At 36.2% G+C, this 21,186-nt stretch overlaps 1 protein-coding gene across 1 annotated transcript in view; it reads right to left on the reverse strand.

Annotated features, from left to right (window-relative positions):
- LOC149532524 (uncharacterized) overlaps positions 1-19,293 on the reverse strand; it is a 29,041-nt gene extending 9,748 nt beyond the window's left edge. The window contains exon 1 of the mRNA XM_089807133.1: positions 16,941-19,293. Within this exon, the coding sequence (XP_089663259.1) occupies positions 17,076-19,028 (1,953 nt within the window). The 5' untranslated portion in view covers positions 19,029-19,293 and the 3' untranslated portion in view covers positions 16,941-17,075. The remainder of the gene's footprint in view (positions 1-16,940) is intronic.
- Between the last annotated feature and the right edge of the window lie 1,893 nt (positions 19,294-21,186).

The raw sequence follows: 21,186 nt of genomic DNA on the forward strand, positions 1-21,186 counted from the left end.
CATTATTGAACCAACTGGCTTAAATTTTTGGGTTCTTTATTACAACTTCAACATTTTCAATGAATGCAATTTCAACATATCATATGAGAAAATTAGCAAATGAAGGTTGCATCTTTCGCTACCCCTCACAAACAATTGTCTTCAAGAACAAACCCCTATTAGGAAGTACTACAATGACATTAATTAGTTATAAATTGTTGCAATTCTTTCATTTATCAAATACAATGGACACTATTATTTCAGGCCATGATTGCCCTCAATGATGCCTCTATGAAAGGTTTCTCTTGGGTAAATAAGGTGGTGTGAACCTTTTCTTACATGGAACTTGTAATGTCCCCTTTTTGGGATTGCCCTTATTTTTTCCCTAGAATCACAAATCCCATTAAATTTAGAATTGTCAAATGGTTAGAGATATAATTTTAATACTTAAAAAGCCTTTAACAAGGAAAACTATAATTTAGGTCTTACAATCACCAAATAAAGAGCACATATCTGCAAACGGCATGTATTATAAGTGTAATATGCCTATATGGTTATGGATTCTCACAATAATTCTTCCATATGGACTATCATAACAGACCAGAGAAAGAATAGAACAATTGCAAGAACAAAAATGCTTGCTTTCTATTATCTTCAAAGAAATGACATCACAATATTCAGAAAATAGAATGCTACAGCCTCATGAGCATTTTCATTTCAATACTCGGCAAACCAGAGCCACCATATGCCCTATGAGAAGTGACCTAGATAATCCTATTTGCATTCTTTATATTGGGAAGTTTAGCCCCCTTAGAAAGTTATAAAATTGCAACCCCCATTTTGAGGCCGACCATCCTTATATTATTTTCCCCTACATTGGAAAATGTTGAGAATATGCCCCAAGCAATTTTGGAACTCATAGGAGTGTTTGAAGGAATTCTATTTTATTTTTATTTGTCCTCCCAAAGTAGTGTTGGAGGACAAAACTTGTGAAACCAAGAACGAGAAGTTGGTCCCATAAGTCCAAGAAAAGTCATCATTCAAAAAACACCTGATCAAGGATAACCAATTGAGTCACCTCTAGTCATGGATTGTAGAATCTTCCCACCTGAACGAATCAACAATAGTACTAATACAATTGATTGCATGTTATAACCCCATTACAAATACCTCTTAAAGCACTCTACGACCTATTGTATCAAAGCACAACCCGGTCAAAATTTACCCTTTCTTGGAACCTCTAAAGCCTTTAAAATTGAGTTCAAAGTTTTTACAGAGATTTAAACTTTCTTGGAACCTCTAAAGCCTTTAAAATTAAGTTCAAGGTTTTTGCACATCCCTGCAAAAACCAAGATTTTATTTTATAATAACTTCAAACCATACTTGATCTTCAAATAAAACTTTATTGGCAAGCTTATTTGACCAGAGTGAACCTCTAGAGAAGTAATTAAAACAATTTGTGCTTAAATGAACAACTTACTAAAAATGGTATTTTTTCTAAAAAAAAGTAACTCTCTACAAAAATAGCCCTTAACGAAAAACTCGACAACATTTTTGGGTGACGCAAGATTGCTCTTACACCCTGGATACTCTTGCATCACTTTGAACGATGTAGCCCAGACCCATTCCACCACAACTCTTGCCTTTGTATGATGTAGCATGGCCCATTCTACTGTGGACCTTATTCCTTTGTCTTTGTATGATGTAGCACATGCCCATTCCATCACAAGACTCTTTCCTTAATATAATGTAGCTTGGACCACTCCATTGCAGGACTTATCAATTGCATTTGTATGATGTAGCATGGTTTATCCATTCCACTGCAAGATTTACCTATCTTGCAAGGTATTAATGCTACTTTTCATTCTTTGCCTTTGAGAATAATATATCACTCCCCCAACTGATTCCCCTCTTGTTTTTTAATTCTTCCTCAAATGAAAACCCTTCTCCTCCTTAATATTCCTTCAACTGTAGGGAGTCACTTTTTACTTTGTTAGTGCCCCCTTATGAAAGACTCACACCCTTTGGTTACAAAAAGATACATTTGTTTGGCAACAACTATTTCCCCTTTCACTCCTTCTATAATCTTCACCTATCTCTCACTCATTAAAGATGTCTTTAGTACTTTGCAAATATGCAACACTTCTCCTCCTTAATATTTCCTTCAAGCGTAGGGAGTCACACCCTTTACTTTGTTAATGCCCTCACTCCCTTTGGTTATGAAAAGATACATTTGTTTGACAACAACAATTTCTCCTTTCACTCCTTATATAATCTTCACCTATCTCTCACACATCAAATTTGTCTTTACTATTTCGCAAATCTACAAGTGACCCTTCTCCTCCTCAATATTTGTGTCAAGTGTAGGGAATCACACACTTTACTTTGTTAATGCCCTTATGAAAAAGTCACACCTTTGATTATGAAAAGATGCATTTGTTTGATAACAACTATTTCCCCTTTCACTTCTTATAAAAGCTTCACCTATTTCTCACTCATCAAATCTATCTTTATTACTTTGCATGTCTGCATGTATGTCATTTAAGGTTTACATATCCTCTTCTTATTTTTTCTTTCTTCTCAATTCTCATTTCAAATCCCTCCTTATACTTCTTCTCTAAATCTGCTACAGATCTCCACCACTCCTTTTTTCCCCTTCCATTTGATCCTTCTCCTTTATGCAAAGGGAGAGGTCACACCTCTTCATCATATATGCCTTTTAGCAAATCATGACCATTAATAGTTGTCCCTTCTTCAAAGAGTCATAAGGCATCATAATCATCACCCCAAAGAGTCACAAACTTCATAATTACAACCCTTTCTTTTCCCTTAATGCACCTTATGAAAGGGTCACACCCTTTGGTTATGAAAAGATACATCTGTTTGATAACTATTTCTCCTTTCATTCCTTATATAACCTTCACCTATCTCTCACTCATCAAATTTGTTCTCCTTTATGCAAATGGAGACGTCACACCTCTTCGTCATATATGCCTTTTAGCAAATCATGACCATTAATAGTTGTCCCTTCTTCAAAGAGTCATAACCCATCATAATCATCACCCCGAAGAGTCACAAGCTTCAAAATTACAACCCTTTCCTTTCCCTTAATGCGCCTTATGAAAGGGTCACACCCTTTGGTTATGAAAAGATACATTTGTTTGATAACTATTTCTCCTTTCACTCCTTATATAACCTTCACCTATCTCTCACTCATCATATTTGTCTTTACTACTTTGCAGATCTCCATGTGACCCTTCTCCTCCTCGATAATAATTCCTTCGAGTGTAGGGAGTCGCATCCTTTACTTTGTTAATGCCCTTATGAAAGGGCCACACCTTTGTTTATGAAAAGGTACATTTGTTTGTCAACAACTATTTCCCCTTTCAATCCTTATATAAGCTTCAACTATCTCTCAATCAACAAATCTGTCTTTACTACTTTGCAAAATCCCATGTGACCCTTCTCCTCAATAATAATTCCTTCAAGTGTAGGGAGTCACATCCTTTACTTTGTTAATGCCCTTATGAAAGGGCCACACCTTTGGTTATGAAAAGATACATTTGTTTGACAACTACTATTTCCCCTTTCACTCCTTATATAAGATTCACCTATCTCTCACTCATCAAATCTGTCTTCACTACTTTGCAAATGTGCATGTATGCCATTTAAGATCTGCATATCCTCTCCTTTTTTTTTCTTCCTTCTCAATTCTCATTTCAAATCCCTCTTTATACTTCTACTCTAAATCTGCTATAGATCTCCACCACTCCTTTTTTTTCCTTCAATTTGATCCTTCTCCTTTATCCAAAGGGAGAGGTAACAAAAGGCATTATGTATACCTTTTAGAAAGTCATGACCATTGATAGTTGCCCCTCCTTTGAAGAGTCACAACCCGTCATAATCATCACCCTTTCAAAGAGTCACAACCTTTATATTTACAACCCTTTCATTTCCCTTAATTCTTATGCTCCCCTCTTTGTTCCTCTGTAATTCTCGAGTCTCATTTGAAAGAGACATTTTTTGCATTCATGCATTTTAACCTTTTGTTTAACTTAATTAATATTTAATTATTTTTCATATTATTCTTTTTATATTTTTAATTTAATTATTAGTGTCTATTAATTAATACTATTTCAAGAAGGGAACATGATAGAACTAATATAATCAACAAGCACATTCACAATTGTTGTCATGATATCCTATTAATATGGCAATTTAACAAGGTTTTCATGAAGCCCATTACTATAAATGCAATGAGCAATGCTCTCACCTACAGCCTCCCTCACCTCATCCTTAAAGACTTTTTCCAATGGGCCAACAAGAAACTATTAAAGCCACTTAAAGGTTTGTGCAACCTTTTCTAGGAAAAACGATGTATTGTTTCCTTTGCTTTGTTAATTGCAACATCGAAATCCTCTTATTCTTTGATAAATTTCATAACATGCTTGTTTCACAACCCTTTTATATTCCACCCTAAATAAACTATTATTCCCAAGTTGGTAATAAAACATAGGTGAACTTTCATTCTCACATTGACTACAATGTCAACCTAAGTCACACAAGTTTAGCAAATGTCATGCTATAAATTACGAGCAAATTTTAAACTTTCTGTCTAGTATGAAAATAATTGCACCAAATTTCATTTTTAAAAATAAATTTCTGAAATGATTTTGGGGGTTTCTGACAGATTTTGGGGTTCTCATCTATTTTCTTTATAAAAACATGTCTACCGCCAATCAAAATACACAGCAATTTCAATCTGTAAAACATTTGGTGAAGTTATACAAGTTGTACAACACCTCCAGCTCTGCCAGGTGACTGCAACAATTCTGCAGCATGACATCTTTTCTGTGACTCCATTTTTAGTATGATGCTTTTGACCTCAATAGTTAAGTGCAACACCTTTTCAATGTGACCCTTTTAACCTCTTCAGTTCACTTCCATTATGCCATTTGCTGCCATTTTTAGTTTAATTTTGGGTTTGTGAAAAGAAAAATATATTTTTTTTACTGTTAACTAAACGAAACTAAACTGATTTAACTTCAGTTTAATTTCATTTAATTATATAATAGTTTCACAATTTATATTATTAAACCGAAACCATAGAAACAAGACTCAGATGCAGCAAAAGATTGGCAAGACTTGATAGCCCTGACAAGAACTTGGCAAAACCCCAATTTCTAGTGGGGTCTCACCTAGAGTGAGTTCCTAGAGTCCCAAATCATCTCAGGACTTGCTTGGACTCGGAGAGTCCGAGAACTACGACCAACTTTTAATGTTATTGTAGCAATGGTCAGATTCATTCATACTGACATATAGATAACATAAAGGTTGTGTAATATAATCATATTGATTATATAATTATTATATTGATAATTAATATATTATTTATTATTATTATTACATTGATAATATAATTATTACATTAATAATAGCACATTTACACTGGGGGTACGAGGGCATGGCGGAACAGGGTAACAAGTTTCCAGGATGAGGGGAGAGACAGGCCTTAAGTTGGAGACAGCAGAGGGAAGTGGCGAGGGACAGGTGGATTGTATATAATATACATATGGTACTTAAAATGCTAGTTATGAAAAGATGTATTGCAATATAAGATATAAAGATGTAAATGAGTAAATAAATGAACATTGCATTGAATTGGAACATCGAACATTGAACATAAATAGTCAAATCAGCAAATAGTTAACACCCAGACATCTCCCCATCCTCGACAAAGGTGGCCGAATCTGGTGGCGCCACTGAGGACGGAATCCCAAAGTCCCTGTCTCCGAGAAGTTGAGCAAGGGGGCGGACGCGTCTCCAAGTTACCATGGATAACAGTTATATTATATTATATTAACATGTGCTGTCCCTCAGTGAAAGGGCACTGTCAATATGTATAAAGGAAGACTAATACTTCCTTTCTTAAAAATCATACAACACACGTACAATCTGCAAAAAAACATGGTATCAGAGCGGGATCCCTACCAGCCAGTGAGATCTTATGATTAAATAAGAGCTGGTGTCCTCTGCCATCCTGAGGGGCCAAATTTGCAAAGTCTTCTTAAAAAGATGAATTTACAGTAATAAGAATGAATTACTTGGACAACACTCTATACTGGTGTTTCATTCACTTTGGGCTAATATTTGGCGGTGAAAATTATAAATACTGCAATAAATCATCGGGCTCTTAAATTGTTTGATAGGATGAAACATTGGGAGACTTATTGAGCTATTTCTTTTGTGCAGTGAATCACTTGTGGGAGTGGAAATTAATATTCGAAGGCTAAGTCTTCACAGGTGTCACAACCCACTTTACCTTCCCTGAAAAAAATCTGTCTGTTGCCTCATGGAATGATGAGCCCCACTCCTGCTTGTATTTAATTAAAAATGGATGAGTAAAATAAACTAATATCTTTTATGACTGTAACGTTTGGAAAATCAGTTACAAATATAGTATTTTCACAAACGACTACCCTCTTGATTCTCCAATTGCAGTATTAATGGTTTCTAAGATACCCACACGCATAAACCCACCACTACCCTCTTGATTCTCCAGTTGCAGTATTAAGGGTTTCTAAGATACCCACCACATCCACTCTCTTTCCATCAGTTTTGACACGGTAGATTTCATAGAGTTGGGGGGAGATGTCCTCCAATGTTGGAGAACGGTATGAAACTCACAGGCTCGTGTTGAGCCAGATGCTCTCAGACTGGTCAATGTTTCTCCATGTCGCCAACACTGCATGCAGAGATCACTGATGAGCAGGAAAGGCACAGGGCAAATCTTAGTGGCATAATCACAGGTCCTCTATTAAAATTCATTTATTCATGCTGAATCTCATCTTCTTGAAAACCGAACTTTGGAAAATTGGGGAGGGGTGTTAAGCATGGAAGAATACTCTCTGGAATAAGGGAGGTAGAGCAGGAAAGATCTAATACAGCTGGGAAGTTTCCAGAAGTAATGCATCCGACCAGCCTATCTGTCTTGATTTTTGAAAAGTCAGGTAGGCCTTCTACTGAATGGATACTTTGCAGGATATTTTGCATGACATTACATGGCTCTCTCTCTAAGTTCTTTCACAGTAACGTTTTGATATATTGTAATTAGAGAAAACATAATCCCTGCATGTCCTTCGACATTGAGTAGAATTGATGCCGGAAAATATCTTCTGGTTGCATAAACCTGCTTAGAGCATCCTAATCTGTCTCCTTAGGAACAAGCTTTCTTTATATGAGGAAACATGCCTCCCGCTAGAATAACCCATGACTAAGTAAAGGTCTTTTTCTTCACTCTGCAATAAAAACCATGAACTAATACTGTCTCGATACCGAGCAAGTAGATAGAGTTTGTGCTATCAAACCATTTTTTTGGCCTGTATAGATGAATGCTTCCTGGGTTGGGGAAAACATATGAGAAGTGCCTCTGACATGCACTAACTGTAAAGGAAATGGTGCTTAGAACCATAACCAGCAACACTATCTCTGCTTGCATTCATTGTAGTATCTACATTGAAAAATGCACTGCATTTCGTATTAAGGACATTGACTTATAGTATATCATGTTTCTTAAGCATGTATCTGATGGAAAAACAACATACCATGTGTTGTGACGATGCTGGCACTCGTGGGTAAATGGAATTTTGTGTCTGTTATCTTTTCCTTCCTTTAAAAATGTAAATTCCAAATGGCAAGTGTGCCCTGCTTAAATTGTAATCTTGCGGAAGTCTGTGTGAGAGATAAGAATCATTGATTTACTTTTCTTATTCGAAGGTGTTGTTATAATCTGCCACGTTATTTTAGAAAATAAACATGGTTGTTATGTCCTTCACTATAATAACCTTTTTGATATTTATCAATGGAAATTGGGAGTAAATGATATGAATAGAAATACTTCTATCTAGTAAAAAATAGAGTGTGCCTTTCAATATTGAAAAAATCGTACTGTTGAAATGAAATTTGGGATGAAGTACTGGAAAGATTGTTTATTTTATAGAATGATCATTATCTAAATTGTCTTTTAGATGACATACAACAGTCTTTTGAAGTTCTGGAATCAACATTTTTTTGGGTCTTTAAAACACTCTGTTCTATGAAGAGAGATATGGTGCATTAAGTTTCAACATATTATTTAACTCCATTATTGAATAAACATGTTATATTTTAAAGTGCTTGAGACGAGAATATGACAGTGGAATGATAACTAAGGAAAAGTTGTTCATGTTATATTATCGAGCTATGTTTTCCAACATTTGTGTATATTTGACATTATCTGCTACACAATTCCATTACTTCTCCTAGTTTTACTTGTTTAGACTCCCTCGATGCCGGGCCAATTATCTTTCGAGTCAGGAAAGATTCCAGGGAAGCTTCACAACTTCGTGGTAGGATGGTAAAGCACTCCTACAATATTCTCACCCTCTTATGATATTTGACAGGTTCTGGAACCTTTGACAGCCTGTCAACGGGTTCGGTACATGATGATATTCCAGTAACTGGTTTGTGATTTGTTTAGAACATTTCATTTTATCTCCTATCTTTATAGATATTTCTTTTAAGATTAATTATTGTTGACTGGTCAATATTCAATGACCTTAACTCTTGTAGACTTCCAGAATTTTATGAAGATTGCTGATGCGGCATTGATTTTGTAGGGGCAGTCTTTACAACAAGGCCTTATTTAATTACATATTCAGGCTGACTATTTCCTCCAGTTCTATTATAAGACTGAGAAATCATTTCCAAGCGCTTCAAAAACTCAATAATTATTTCAGTGCTGCTTTGATGGTAGCAAGCTATCCCATTGCCGGGAAACAATTGTTAGAACTTGGAGCCGATACTTGAAATATTACTGAGTGGAAATGTTATAAGGTCGGGTTAAAGATATATGTTGTGACCTGCCAATATAAGACAATATTTCACTGTGTATAGCCTGGTGGTTAAATATAATAAGGTGCTCCATATATCTTCATCTAAGCGCTTGTTTGATGTTTTATATTTTAATAAAATGAACCTTACCAAAATTGCCAGGACTTTAATTATTTGCAGGAGATTCATCATTAAAGGTTTTGACTAGCACTTTGAGTGAAGGTTTTATTAAAAAGTTGACTGACTATTTGCAAAGCAAATGGAAGTGCAAAAGACTCATTCTTAGACAGGGAAGATAAATAAATACAGCATCTTTCCTCAAATCAAACATTAGAATATTGCAGCTATAAGTGAAAGTCTGATATTTTAATATCTGTCGTAAGATATTGAGATGGACTCAAATGGCCAATGTTTAATAAAAATTGCCGAACATTATAAGAGTTATTGCCAGGCAATAATATTTAGTTGTAGTTTTATATTTTATAAATAGTTAAGCTTTGGTATTCACACATCGTGAATATCTTCTTTATATTTGGTGAGAAAGTGAAGACTTGGGTTGAAATATTTTATCAGCCCATATAAGCTAGTGTCTTCAACATAATATTGGTTGTTACTCTGCTATAGCTGCATGTGTCGTGAATGAACACAGTGCCGTGAGAAAGTTCAGGAATTGTGTATTATAATACCAGTTGAGAGGGCTTACAAAATTCCATCTACCATGAGCATTAGCTAAGTACAGGTGTGAACAAATATTTTCTACTCTGAATTTGGCAAAGGGGCATCACTTGTAAGGTTATAGAGAAAAGCTTCCATTCTTGTACACATACAATGAGCATACCCAATGAAATTTGATAACGACAGGAAATCTGCCAGCCTCTCCAGTATTAAGCTCATGTTTGTGTGTCAAGACTCTGATGTTTTGGTGAACATACATATAATCTGCTTATACATGAGTTGTGCAAGGAAAGGAGAGATTCCATGCTCAGTAATAAAACTACGGGGACTTACATATTTGATCGAAGGCTTTATTTCTAGCGGCAACCAATACAGCTAATGTTGTGGGAAATAAACTCTTAAGTGGCCCCCGCTCCATATAGTGTGTATGAAATATTTACTGCCATGACTTTCAGGATGACATATCGACACTCTCCAGACACTGTGTGATGAATGCTATAATTTAAATATTAGACTATCAAGGCCACCAGAATAATATTGGGGGAGATGATGCTCAATGATTTCTTGGCCAATGCCAAAAGACTCGTTGCTCTCTAATCTTCAAGAGGACTGGCCCGATTTCAGTCAAAGGCTTGATTGCTCAAAAGGGGTTCAAGTATTGCCTAGAGAGCGTTATCATTTGACTAAAAGTCTACAAGAGATAAAGATTTTATGATTATGCCTTTGGATATTGATCATAAATTTGTATGTGCTATAACTTTGATAGTGAATCATTTGCATTAGATAATCTCTTTAATGTTTTTGATGGACCTAAAAAAAGGCATAAGAGATTGCATTCAAGGAAGAAAGAACTTGATAACTGCTGCTATGAGACTAAGTTGCTAGTTGGAGACGAGGTGGTCCAGCAATCCATCAAAAGCAATCTTGGACGAAAAGGTTAGGAGGTTGATATCAGATTGAGAGGGAGTCTGGCAATCCATCAAAGACAACCTTGGACAAAAAAGTCAAGAGGTTGATATCAGATTTAGAGGGGGTCCAACATTTCATCAAAGCAACCCTAGACGAGGAGCCCAAAAGATTGATATCAGATTAGAGGGAATCTCACATTTCATTAGAAGCAACCCTGGACGAGGATGTCAAAAGGTTGATATTTGTTTTAGAAAGAGCCTACTTAATGAATTCTTCTCTGTAAGAGAGAGGTTTGAATTGCAATCCCTAGCATGTGTTTTTCTTTGAGACAAAGAAACTTGAGGTGTCAGCCCTTGTAATGCACATGTCTTTGTGAAAAAGGACTTTTGAGGTGAAAGCCCTTGTACCACCCTCTGATATGATTCATGGTGAATGTCATGTGTGTTACACCACGACAACACCATGTGAGAGAATCCAAGGTGACTTTCTTGTACTTGTGTGTTCATCCTTTAGATGAGTCATGATGAAGATCATTGTAAGGTGACAATCTCACAATGATGGACAATTGTGCATCTTACCATCATTGTGAGGTGACAATCTCACAATGATGGTTGACATCTCGTGAAGTAATATCTATGAATAGCCATAATAGTGGATATCATGTGAGATGATATCTATGGAAACGCCATATTGGTGGATATTACATGTGGAGATATCTATAAGCCATAATGGTGGATATCGCATAAGCTGATATCTACAGATAGCCCTAATATATCACGTGGGTGATATCTACATATAGCCAAAATGGTGGATATCATGTGACGTGATACATTTGAGGTGATATCTATGGATAGCCATGGTGGATATCATGTAATTGATATATAGAAGTGATATTTGTGGATAAGTGACATCACAAAAGGTGATATCTTTTCACATACAGATGTAGCCATTGTGATCAATCATCTAAATAAGGTGATGTAACTTGTAAATGATAAGAAGGGTTCCTCCCTGGCTAAGAGGGAATGTTGATGTTAGTGTCAAGAGGACGAAAGAGGATGAAACAAAAGATATCGACAAGGATTCCTCTCTAGCTAAGAGGGTGATTATGTTAGCAATGGTTAGATTCTTTCATACTAACATAGATAATATAGAGGTTGTATAATATACTTCTATTGATTATATAAATATTATATTGATAATAACTATATTATATATAATTATTATATTATGTTGACAATATAATTATTATATTGATAATTATTATATATAATAATTATTATATTGATAATTATTATATATAATAATTATCAAATTATATTCTAATAACTATATTGATAATTTTTGCCAATAGTGGCATGTTGTGATGGTTAAGTTGTTGAGTTTTTATCCTTGCCATCAAGGTTCAAATCTAATGGGGATGAGGTCCCCCATTTGTGGCCTCACTGGTTCATAGCCCCAGGTCAAAGCGTTTACCCGTCTTTCTAAAAAAAAATTTTTAAAAATTAATAATTATACTAGTAAAAACAATATATTTTATTAAAATATGGTGTCCCTTGATGAAAGGAAGACTAATTCTTCCTTTCTTGAAAATTATACAATGTACATACAATTTGTAAAAATAATATACACATGATTCAGATAAAAACACCAACTAAATGAAACTAAATTGTTATATTATTCAATTTAGTTTCATTTAATTACATAATACTTTCACAATTTATATTATTGAAATTGGAAACATAGAAATGAAATCGGATCAGCATGGACTCGGCAAAAAATTGGCCAAACTCAATAAGCCCCAGCAAAAACCAAGCAAAAAAGCAAAAAAATTTAGCGAGTCCCTGTGACTTGTCTCTAGACTTGAATGGACTTAGAACCCTCGAGAATCTAAGAACGAAGACCGAAACATATAAATCAAGCTAATAAATTTATTTTGCTAACTTATTAAAAAATGATCAACAAAATATGAATATTATAATAATATAATTTAAAATTTGTTATAAATTTATAAGCTTTATATAACATTTTAGAATTTTATTATTATATGTTTAGAATATTTATTGATTATAGCACCTATATTAAATATATATATATATAAGGCAAATTAAATGCCAATTTTTTTCTGAATTTTTACCCTTGCCAAACTTCATCCAAATTTATGGTTTACCGAACTTGAATATCAATGTTGCGACTTGGATATCAACAATAAACCCTATCTCCATGAGTTGCTCAATCATGAATGTATGTTGTTGAAGTGGTGATGCTACATTAAATTTGAATAAGATCTCTACCTCTAGAAAGATTTACTTAAACAAAACACAAAAAAAACTATAAACCTTATATTACATTTAATAAATACATTCCAATATTTTTTACTAGAGAGAAGCTATAAAAGAAGATAAACTCACTTTTGAGGAATAAATCTTAAGTGTGCCTCTCTCTCTTTTGGGCTTCACCTTCAAAGAAATATCCTTAAACCTTATGGAAGCAAGAAAACATGTCTACCCCTATGCAAACCCCAAGGCATGTGGACACAAAACTAAAAGCCATTTGAGCTCTTCCATTTGTGGCCATCCCTCTATGTCAAGGTTACTATATCTACAATTTGGACTACACATCCCTCAATCACCATTTGGGAAATATGGAAGGGAACAAGAGAGTATTGCAAGTGAAAGAACCCATTATATAATGTTTTATGACAAAACTAAAAAGTGTAATCGAAGGAGTGGCCAATAAAAATGCCGAGAACCAAATCATGAAATAAAAGATTTCACCTCCTAAGATAATGAGTTGATGAAAAGTTGGTCAAGTTGGAGGGTTCTCCCATTCATGGGGATATTAAGGTTCAACCTCTACCAAATCCAACAAGGGACATTAGGCCAGTGTAAGTTAACCTTCAACAAGGCTTGAAGCAACTTGAGCATTGCTAGTATCAATTGCATTTTATGGGATCATGAGTAAGAATTGATTGATGCCACCTCAAAGTTCATAGGGCAAGAAACAAATAACAAAGTTGAGGCTAGAGCTCCTTATAGACCTACAAACATGTTCTAATTTTGACATTAAAAAATTGCAAATAAAAAGGTGACTAGTTATTGTAAACACAATAAGAAGAAAAGCTCACAATCAAAAAATCAATAGATTATCAAACCAAATGTGGACAAACATGAGGCCTTCCCAACTAAACATGTATTTATAGGACAATTTTTAAAGACGATTAAACTACAAGACATGTATGTTCTCCTTATATTCAATGTTTGATCCCTTACCTCCATGATTACATTCTCCTTATATTCAATGTCTAATCCCTTACCTCCATGATTACGTGCTTCTCCCATAAACAACATGTTATAATTATAACAAACACAAAATCAATATATTTGTCCTCTCAACTTCTCAAGGATGCAATAAAATAGAAAAGAACTTGTGGTTTTTTATGTAAAGTGGACTTTTAATGAGCTCTATTTGCACTCACTACAGAATGTTAACAAACTTGTGCATAATTGATACAACGGCAAGATTATATGCCTCGAAGTGAAAAACTCCTTCACTAAAGAGATTTTTGGTCTCTGGCTAAAGAAACTTTAAAGGTGAAGGTAATGATTATGATCCATGCACTCCAAATAGTGTAAGGTGACTTATCTCTATCTACAACTCATGGGTATTGCATTAATAATGGCATAGCCTCAAAGTTTGTTTAAGTTTTTTCGAAGGCAAGTGAATACATTTAAACTGTAAAGTTGATGTCAATGGCTTTGATCAAGCATCAATGGCATACTACAATGTTCTTGATTTGGTTGTTTCTAGGTAGGATTTTCCAAATAGTAAAGTATTCTGGACCAACTTCCTCTTTGTTGGTTGACCTTGGGGTACTCTAGTCATTTATGAACATCATTTCAACGATGCCCTACATATGCTGATCAATAAAATGATACACTACATCAAAACCAAGAAAGATAGAACTGTGTGTCTTATGTCATTAGTCAATTGGGCATTTTCTATGGACATGGATTCCTCGAAGAAAGGGCAATGGAGAAAAAAATGTAATATAGAGATAATTAATAGATGCTATAGAAAATATAGCTAGAGAAGGATAGCTTTTAATATCAAAATACAAGATATGTTATAGGATACTGTTTGCCGAAATTGTAATGACAAACAGCCATAGATTGTTGATCCCGTAAGTGAACCCTGCCTTCGAGGTTTTTCTTAATATTCCTAAGGCATTTTAATTACAGCCCCTTCATCCATGCAGCAGCCTCTTCTTGTAAATTTTCCACATTTTATAAGCAAGCATAGCCCCAAAGGCCAATATCAGCTAATTGAGGAAAGGCAACCGAAACCTTGTGACTTTGACAAGCATTTCTTTGTCAATATTGGGTTTTAAGTTCTTCACCTATATTCTAGGGTTCCACCAAAACAGCAAACAGATTGGAAAAAGTTGTCTTCTGGTTTCACAGGCTAAACTCTCATTTCTATTTGCTCTCTATATGTTTCTATACTATTAAAATGCCTTTAACCTTACAAATAAGTAGGTTTTCCTGTGTTCTTTGCTTGCCTTGTCACTATGTTGAAGATAATATTTGGAAACCGATGCAAGTGTCTAGAACTATCAATCACAGTTCCCTAGCCTTTTCCATTAAGCTTAACATTTATTCAGCCACCATAGATTCATACATCTGGAACCAATCAATGAAATCTTCCATACTAAGAGGCGACAACTATGAGGAAAGTAACAAGATAAGTACAACCATATGGCCTCGCATTTTATTGCAAATATGGCTAGACCTTGTTATCTATTACAAATATACAAGCATTGTAGTAATTAGGCTTAAGTTCTACATGACAAGTAAAGCATTATTTGCAACAATAGTTAAAATGCGCAATCCTTATACAGACAAATACATGCATACAAACCAAAGCCTGAAATGTCGAAATACGCAGCAAAAAATGTTACATATTACTATATACATGTACATAAAGCTCAAAAATAGATTCAACTGAGAAAAGCAAGGACAAAATTACTGCAACAAAATGAAATATTATCAATAAAAAAAAGCATTTTAGTCAAGTGTGCTGCAACAAAAAGAAAGTTTACATCAGGAAATCCAACCATGTATAAATCAGTAAAAAAGAGCTTTCTAATCGAAGAATGCAGTGTGTAAAAACACCATACCTGCCACCAACATGAACAACTACCAAACTTGATTCGTTTTGAACATGGGGTGAGGTAAATCAAAAATATTACAAGTCTTATGAGAAGCTTTCAAACAACTTAAGAACTTGCATGAAGACCTAAATTTATATGAATAAACTGAAAATGCTCTCAAAACCACATCTCTCATGTTCCAACAAATGCTCTCAAAACATCTCTAATGTTCCAACTATATTTCATGATATCATTTAAAAGCAAAGTCGGATCAACACAATTCTTGACAAGTTTTCCATTTCTAACCATGCAAATGCACGAGCACAAGACAAACAAATGAAGTCAATTTTTAAATATGAAGAAGCAGTTTGTGCCTCCAATACTTCCATTTTTCATAATATTATGTTTCTGCAAGCTCACACGGATCTTCCAAACCTAATCATTTTAGGAATACACAAACATAAAAAGAAATATCACTAATAAGATGCCAATTATACATGGAACATTAGCAAAACCACAGGCTTTGACAAGGTTATTGAAACAATTACTTGGGTAGTTGCCCCACCTCAATGAATCTCAACAAATTTGTTTATGTCTTATACAAGTTAATATTTCATTTCAAACATATGTTACTACCTAAAGAAAAGACAAAACAATAGGCATCCACAAATCAATCACCAAAAAGAAACATCAAGATAAAAAAATTGATGACCCCAAAACGAAACATCAAGATAAAAAATTAAAGACTCTCGCATTGCCATGATGTTAAGCTTGCAATACAATAATTGTGTGTTTCTGCAAGCTCACACTGATCTTCCAAACCTAATCATTTTAGGAATATACTAACACAAAAGAAATATCACCAATATTATGCTTATTATTCATGGAACATTAGCAATACCACAGGCTTTAACAAGGCTATTTTAACCATTACTTGGGTAGTTGCCCCACCTCAATGAGTTTCAACAAGTTTGTTGCTGCATTGAACAAGTTAATATTTCCTTTCAAACATATATTATCACCTAAAGATGAGACAAAACAATGGCATACACAAATGATTCAGCTAAAGGAAACATCAAGATAAAAATATAAAGACCCTCTCTACCTCACATTGCCATGATGTTGAGTTTGCAAATAGAATAACTGTCCATTGACACTTAAAAGGTCCCTACTTAACTTTTAGATCATACTTTAAGTTTAGATGACCTACTGAAAACTATTATCAGCTTATATAAGCTCGGGAAAGAACTTGTCATTTTGCTAGTGATAAAGTGTATTTATAAGCAAAAGTGGTTCTGGCAAATGTAAAAAACTAAAAAGATAAACCACCTTCTTTCCTCCAATATATGAAACTTACTTTTTCGTAACGATCTGTGGGGAAAGATTCAGCAATCTTCTTCAGGCGATCCACATATACCCAGATATTCTAGGCTATGAAGCAAAAGCAGCCAAAAGAGCCAAAGTTTTCAGTAAAGCATATTGGGCTCTATCCCTAGCGCCGCCTCTTCCCATACTCAGCTAATGTTCGAGGGTCCTCTTCTTCAATAGCACGGGATTTGCTTCGAGGCCTTGCAGCCCTATCTCTGCCATACTCATCATCCCTATCCCAATTGTGTTCTCTCTCCCTCTGCTCTCTATATCCATCCCTGTCCTTCTCCCTGTACCTGTCCCTCTCCCTATCCCAGTCCATGTCCCTGTCACTTCGGTGTCTCTTCTCAGAATTTCCGACCCACTCACTATCAAGCCCTCTATCCCTGGTCCGCTGGGCACTCGATCTGCCACCACCACCACTTCCTCCTCCTCCTCCTCTGTCATGACTCTTGTCGCCACCATATCCACCATAGCCATAATCTGATCCCATATCTTCCGCATGGCTCGAATCTCCCATTCTTTTATTTGACCCATCAGTGCCCCACATGGAATCCGACCACATTACTTGGTGCCCCTCTGGAATGCCACTACTGCTGCCACCACCCTGCATCATCGCCATTCCATTTGCAGTCATTCCTCTACCAAAAAAGGCCGGATTCACGTGAGGAGCCACACCAGGGAGACCAACGGATCCAACTGTGGGAAATGTCGGCACCATTCCAGCAAAATGAGCTCCGTGAGGGCCAAACCCTCCATAACCACCCCCACCACCTCCCCTACCCATTTGAGCGCCAAACCCCGGGTCAAAACCCTGGTTCCCCATGGGAGGCATCATCCCTGCAGGCTGCATGCCCATCGGTCCCAGAAGCCCGTGCCCATAGTGTCCACCAGCATTATTTCCACTTGCTCCCTTTCCACCCCTTCCTCTCCCCTGCCCTCCAGGACCCCTGCCTTGCCCATGGCCTCCTCTGCCCGAGCGGCCGTAATGCCGCCCGCCTCCACTACCATCTCCTCCCCCGTGATAACCCCCACCACCACCACCTATTCTACCACCTCCTCCTGCCCCACCACCACCATCATTCATCACTCTCTTTTCCTGCAAACCCGCACCACTTCTAGTTCCCGGTCCTGCGTCCCGACCCTGCTTCAGGATCACAGGGCTCTTGAACGCGACCACGCAAGGTTTCCCATTAATAAGTCTCCCATTCATCCCCTCCTTACAAAGGCGCGCTGCATTAGGATCATAAAAATGTACTTGACAGTACCCCTTTGATTTGCCACTGGCCCTTTCTTCAAAAAATTTGATCTCCTTAACCCTCCCATATTCTGAAAGCATGGCTTCAAGGTCAGCATCCGTCGTCCACCAATGCAAATCCCCAACGAACACCGTGCTCCCACTTCCACTAGCATCGCCACCACTAGCCGTAGCATAATCAAAATCCCCCCTGGCAGACCTAGGTGTAGATGTTGGCGTACCTGCAGCACTGCTACCCGTACCACCACCGCGTCCACCAGCAGGTCCCGAGGTCGATTCCCCGCCGGCACGCACTGACCTAATTTCAAGCCCTAGTGGCGGAGCTGCTGCTCGGAACCTTCCGCCACTCTCTTCTTCCCCAACAGCTGTGGAAGAAGAGACCGTCCGAAAGCCTCTACCATTTTCTTGTTCCGGTGCAGTTGCAACAGAAGAAGAGAACCCTTGAAACCCTTGCCTGCTCTCTTCATCTGGTGCAAAAGAGGAGGCCGTTCCCTGTGGCTCGGTGTAGTCGGTAACCCGGTTTCCAAACTCCGAAGAAGACGGAAGACCTTCAACTTGAGGCCGGCTTGCTAGCTCGGGAAGTGAAACAGGAATTTGTGGGTTTTGAACCTGTACCTCCTGGGGCTCGATAAACCCCACATTCACATCTTGGTAAAGATCATCATATTCTTCGTCATCGGGCACTTCTTCCTCCTCTTCTGCTTCAGTGAGAGCAGAGATGGTGCCCTGCAAATGTCTGCCGCTGCTGCTGCTGCCGACAACGCCGCCGCCGCCACGCTCTTCGTCGTCGTAGTCCAACTGCTCTTCGTTTAAATCCATCTGTTTTACCAATCCCAACCGCAGATGCCAATAAAACTCTTAAAAACCTTCACCTAGCCTAAATGTCATAAATCTCTCTGATTTATGCCTCTTGTCGTCTCCGTTTCTGTTCTTCTCTCCGGTCCTTTTGCAAATTCGACGCTGAGACTAAACCGCGAATGGAAGAGATTAAAACTGAGGATGGCACAGCAGTGTCACTCCGTTCTACTCGTCCTACAACGAATGATGTAAAAGGGACAGGCTTCCACCGTCGACGCGTATTGGGGGCATCGGTTTTGTTACTCCAGCTATTAAATAATGCGTTTTCTTTTTACCCTTTTCCCTTTTTAATCGATATAGCTCTATAAATTGTTTCTTATACTTGTGTAGATTGTTCTCAAAAGATCATGCACCAAAGTCATATAGAGGTTTATTCTCAAAAGATCATGCACGAGTCATATAAAGGTTCAGTTAGATTAGTCCAATGAAAACTCTCCATAGATATCTAATTTTATTTTTAGTCCTGCCTTAGTTAAGGAAGAGGCTAGTGGTTTTGGTTGAACCATTTTGCTACTAGTTTGTGGGAAAACATGATGTCTAAGAAAATTATTTATTTCTCATGGTTGGTTGTACATAATTTTGTTGGGGTTTATATTTTTTTAAATTAAAAAAGAGTTCAGTCAATAAAAAGCAACATAAGAAAAAGGCAAGAGTCTACAACACAACGGTAAATTGTGAGCTTCTTATTTGAGAGTGAATCTTGACTTCGACCTCTTACTTATCAAAAAACATAAGAAAATATTTTTTATTTTAGAAATTTTTTTGTTTTGCTTTGTTTTCATTAATGTTTCATGAGAACAAATTGAGCATCTCAATTTTATGTCTTTCAATAATTATCAAGTTTATATCAACATTTGCACTAGATTTGAAGTGGGGTGTTCTTTGATTCTCTTCTCTTCTCTTCTCTTCTCTTTTTAACAAAATGTGATGATTAGATGTGAAAAATGTCAATTCATTGTGCTCTCTGGATGCACTTTTCTTTCTTTCTTTGTGCTAAAAAAATTGGTTTATCTTTCAACAATCTCTTCTCTTCTCTTCTCTTCTCTTTTTAACAAAATGTGATGATTAGATGTGAAAAATGTCAATTCATTGTGCTCTCTGGATGCACTTTTCTTTCTTTCTTTGTGGTAAAAAATTTGGTTTATCTTTCAACAATAATGTCCATCTGTAAAGCTACAAATGGGCTATGTTGGAGTTGGATCTATTTTATAAACAACCCAAATGTTTTTGTCTTGTTGGTTTTGATAATATGCAAATGTAATTATATTGAATCATAGTTGCAATAGTTTCCTCAATGTCTTATGCATCTTTTGAATTCTATTTTCATCTCATTTCTCATTTTTTCAAAAATTCCCAAATATTTATTAAAGAAAAAATTATAGAGATAGACTATAGTTTTAAAAAGATTTTCCAATTCTTAATTTCCAGCTTTTTGAGGACTTGCAAATGCATGCTTGAACCTAAATTTATCTAAGGACTAGTATATAATTCGTTGAACTTTGACCACCTCATTTCAATTTTACCAATCCCTATGCAAATCCTAATAATTGGCTAGTAATGTCATTCTAAGATTATTTTTGTAATTGACATAAATGTCTTCAAAATATAAATAGGACAAAAGAAAGAAAGATAGGCCAAAGCTCCATTATCTTCCATTTATGGGTTGAGTAGCAATTACCTTCTCATAGACCTACAACACCGTCTACTTTTTCTAACAACAAGCCTTCACCGACATTTGGAGAAATCTTTGTAAATAAAGGTTTAATGGAACTGGAAGATCTCAGACGAGGGTTTTCTACTATTAGAGCTCCATTTGTTGCAATTGTTATAGTTTCCCTATCAATTACCTCAATTCTCTAGGCATGGTCCATTTCATTAGCAGAAACTTGTTATAGGTTCTCGAAGTGTTACTTTTTTCTCTTTAATGCCTTTGCTTCTTCAATTTCAAAGTTGTCATCTCTAATGTGTTGTGGGGCTAGTGGAGAAGAATTAGAACATTCCATTTTACTCTTTCATAGACCTAAATAAATTCCATCTTCATTACTTGATTTATCTTAAAGCTCTTTTTTCACACAAAAGTTTGCAACTCTTAAGCGACCTTGTGTAACATAGAAATAGC

This window comes from Cupressus sempervirens, chromosome 10 (assembly GCF_028749045.1).
Source record: "Cupressus sempervirens isolate cs-2001-9-10 chromosome 10, ASM2874904v1, whole genome shotgun sequence".
Classification (NCBI taxonomy): domain Eukaryota; kingdom Viridiplantae; phylum Streptophyta; class Pinopsida; order Cupressales; family Cupressaceae; genus Cupressus; species Cupressus sempervirens.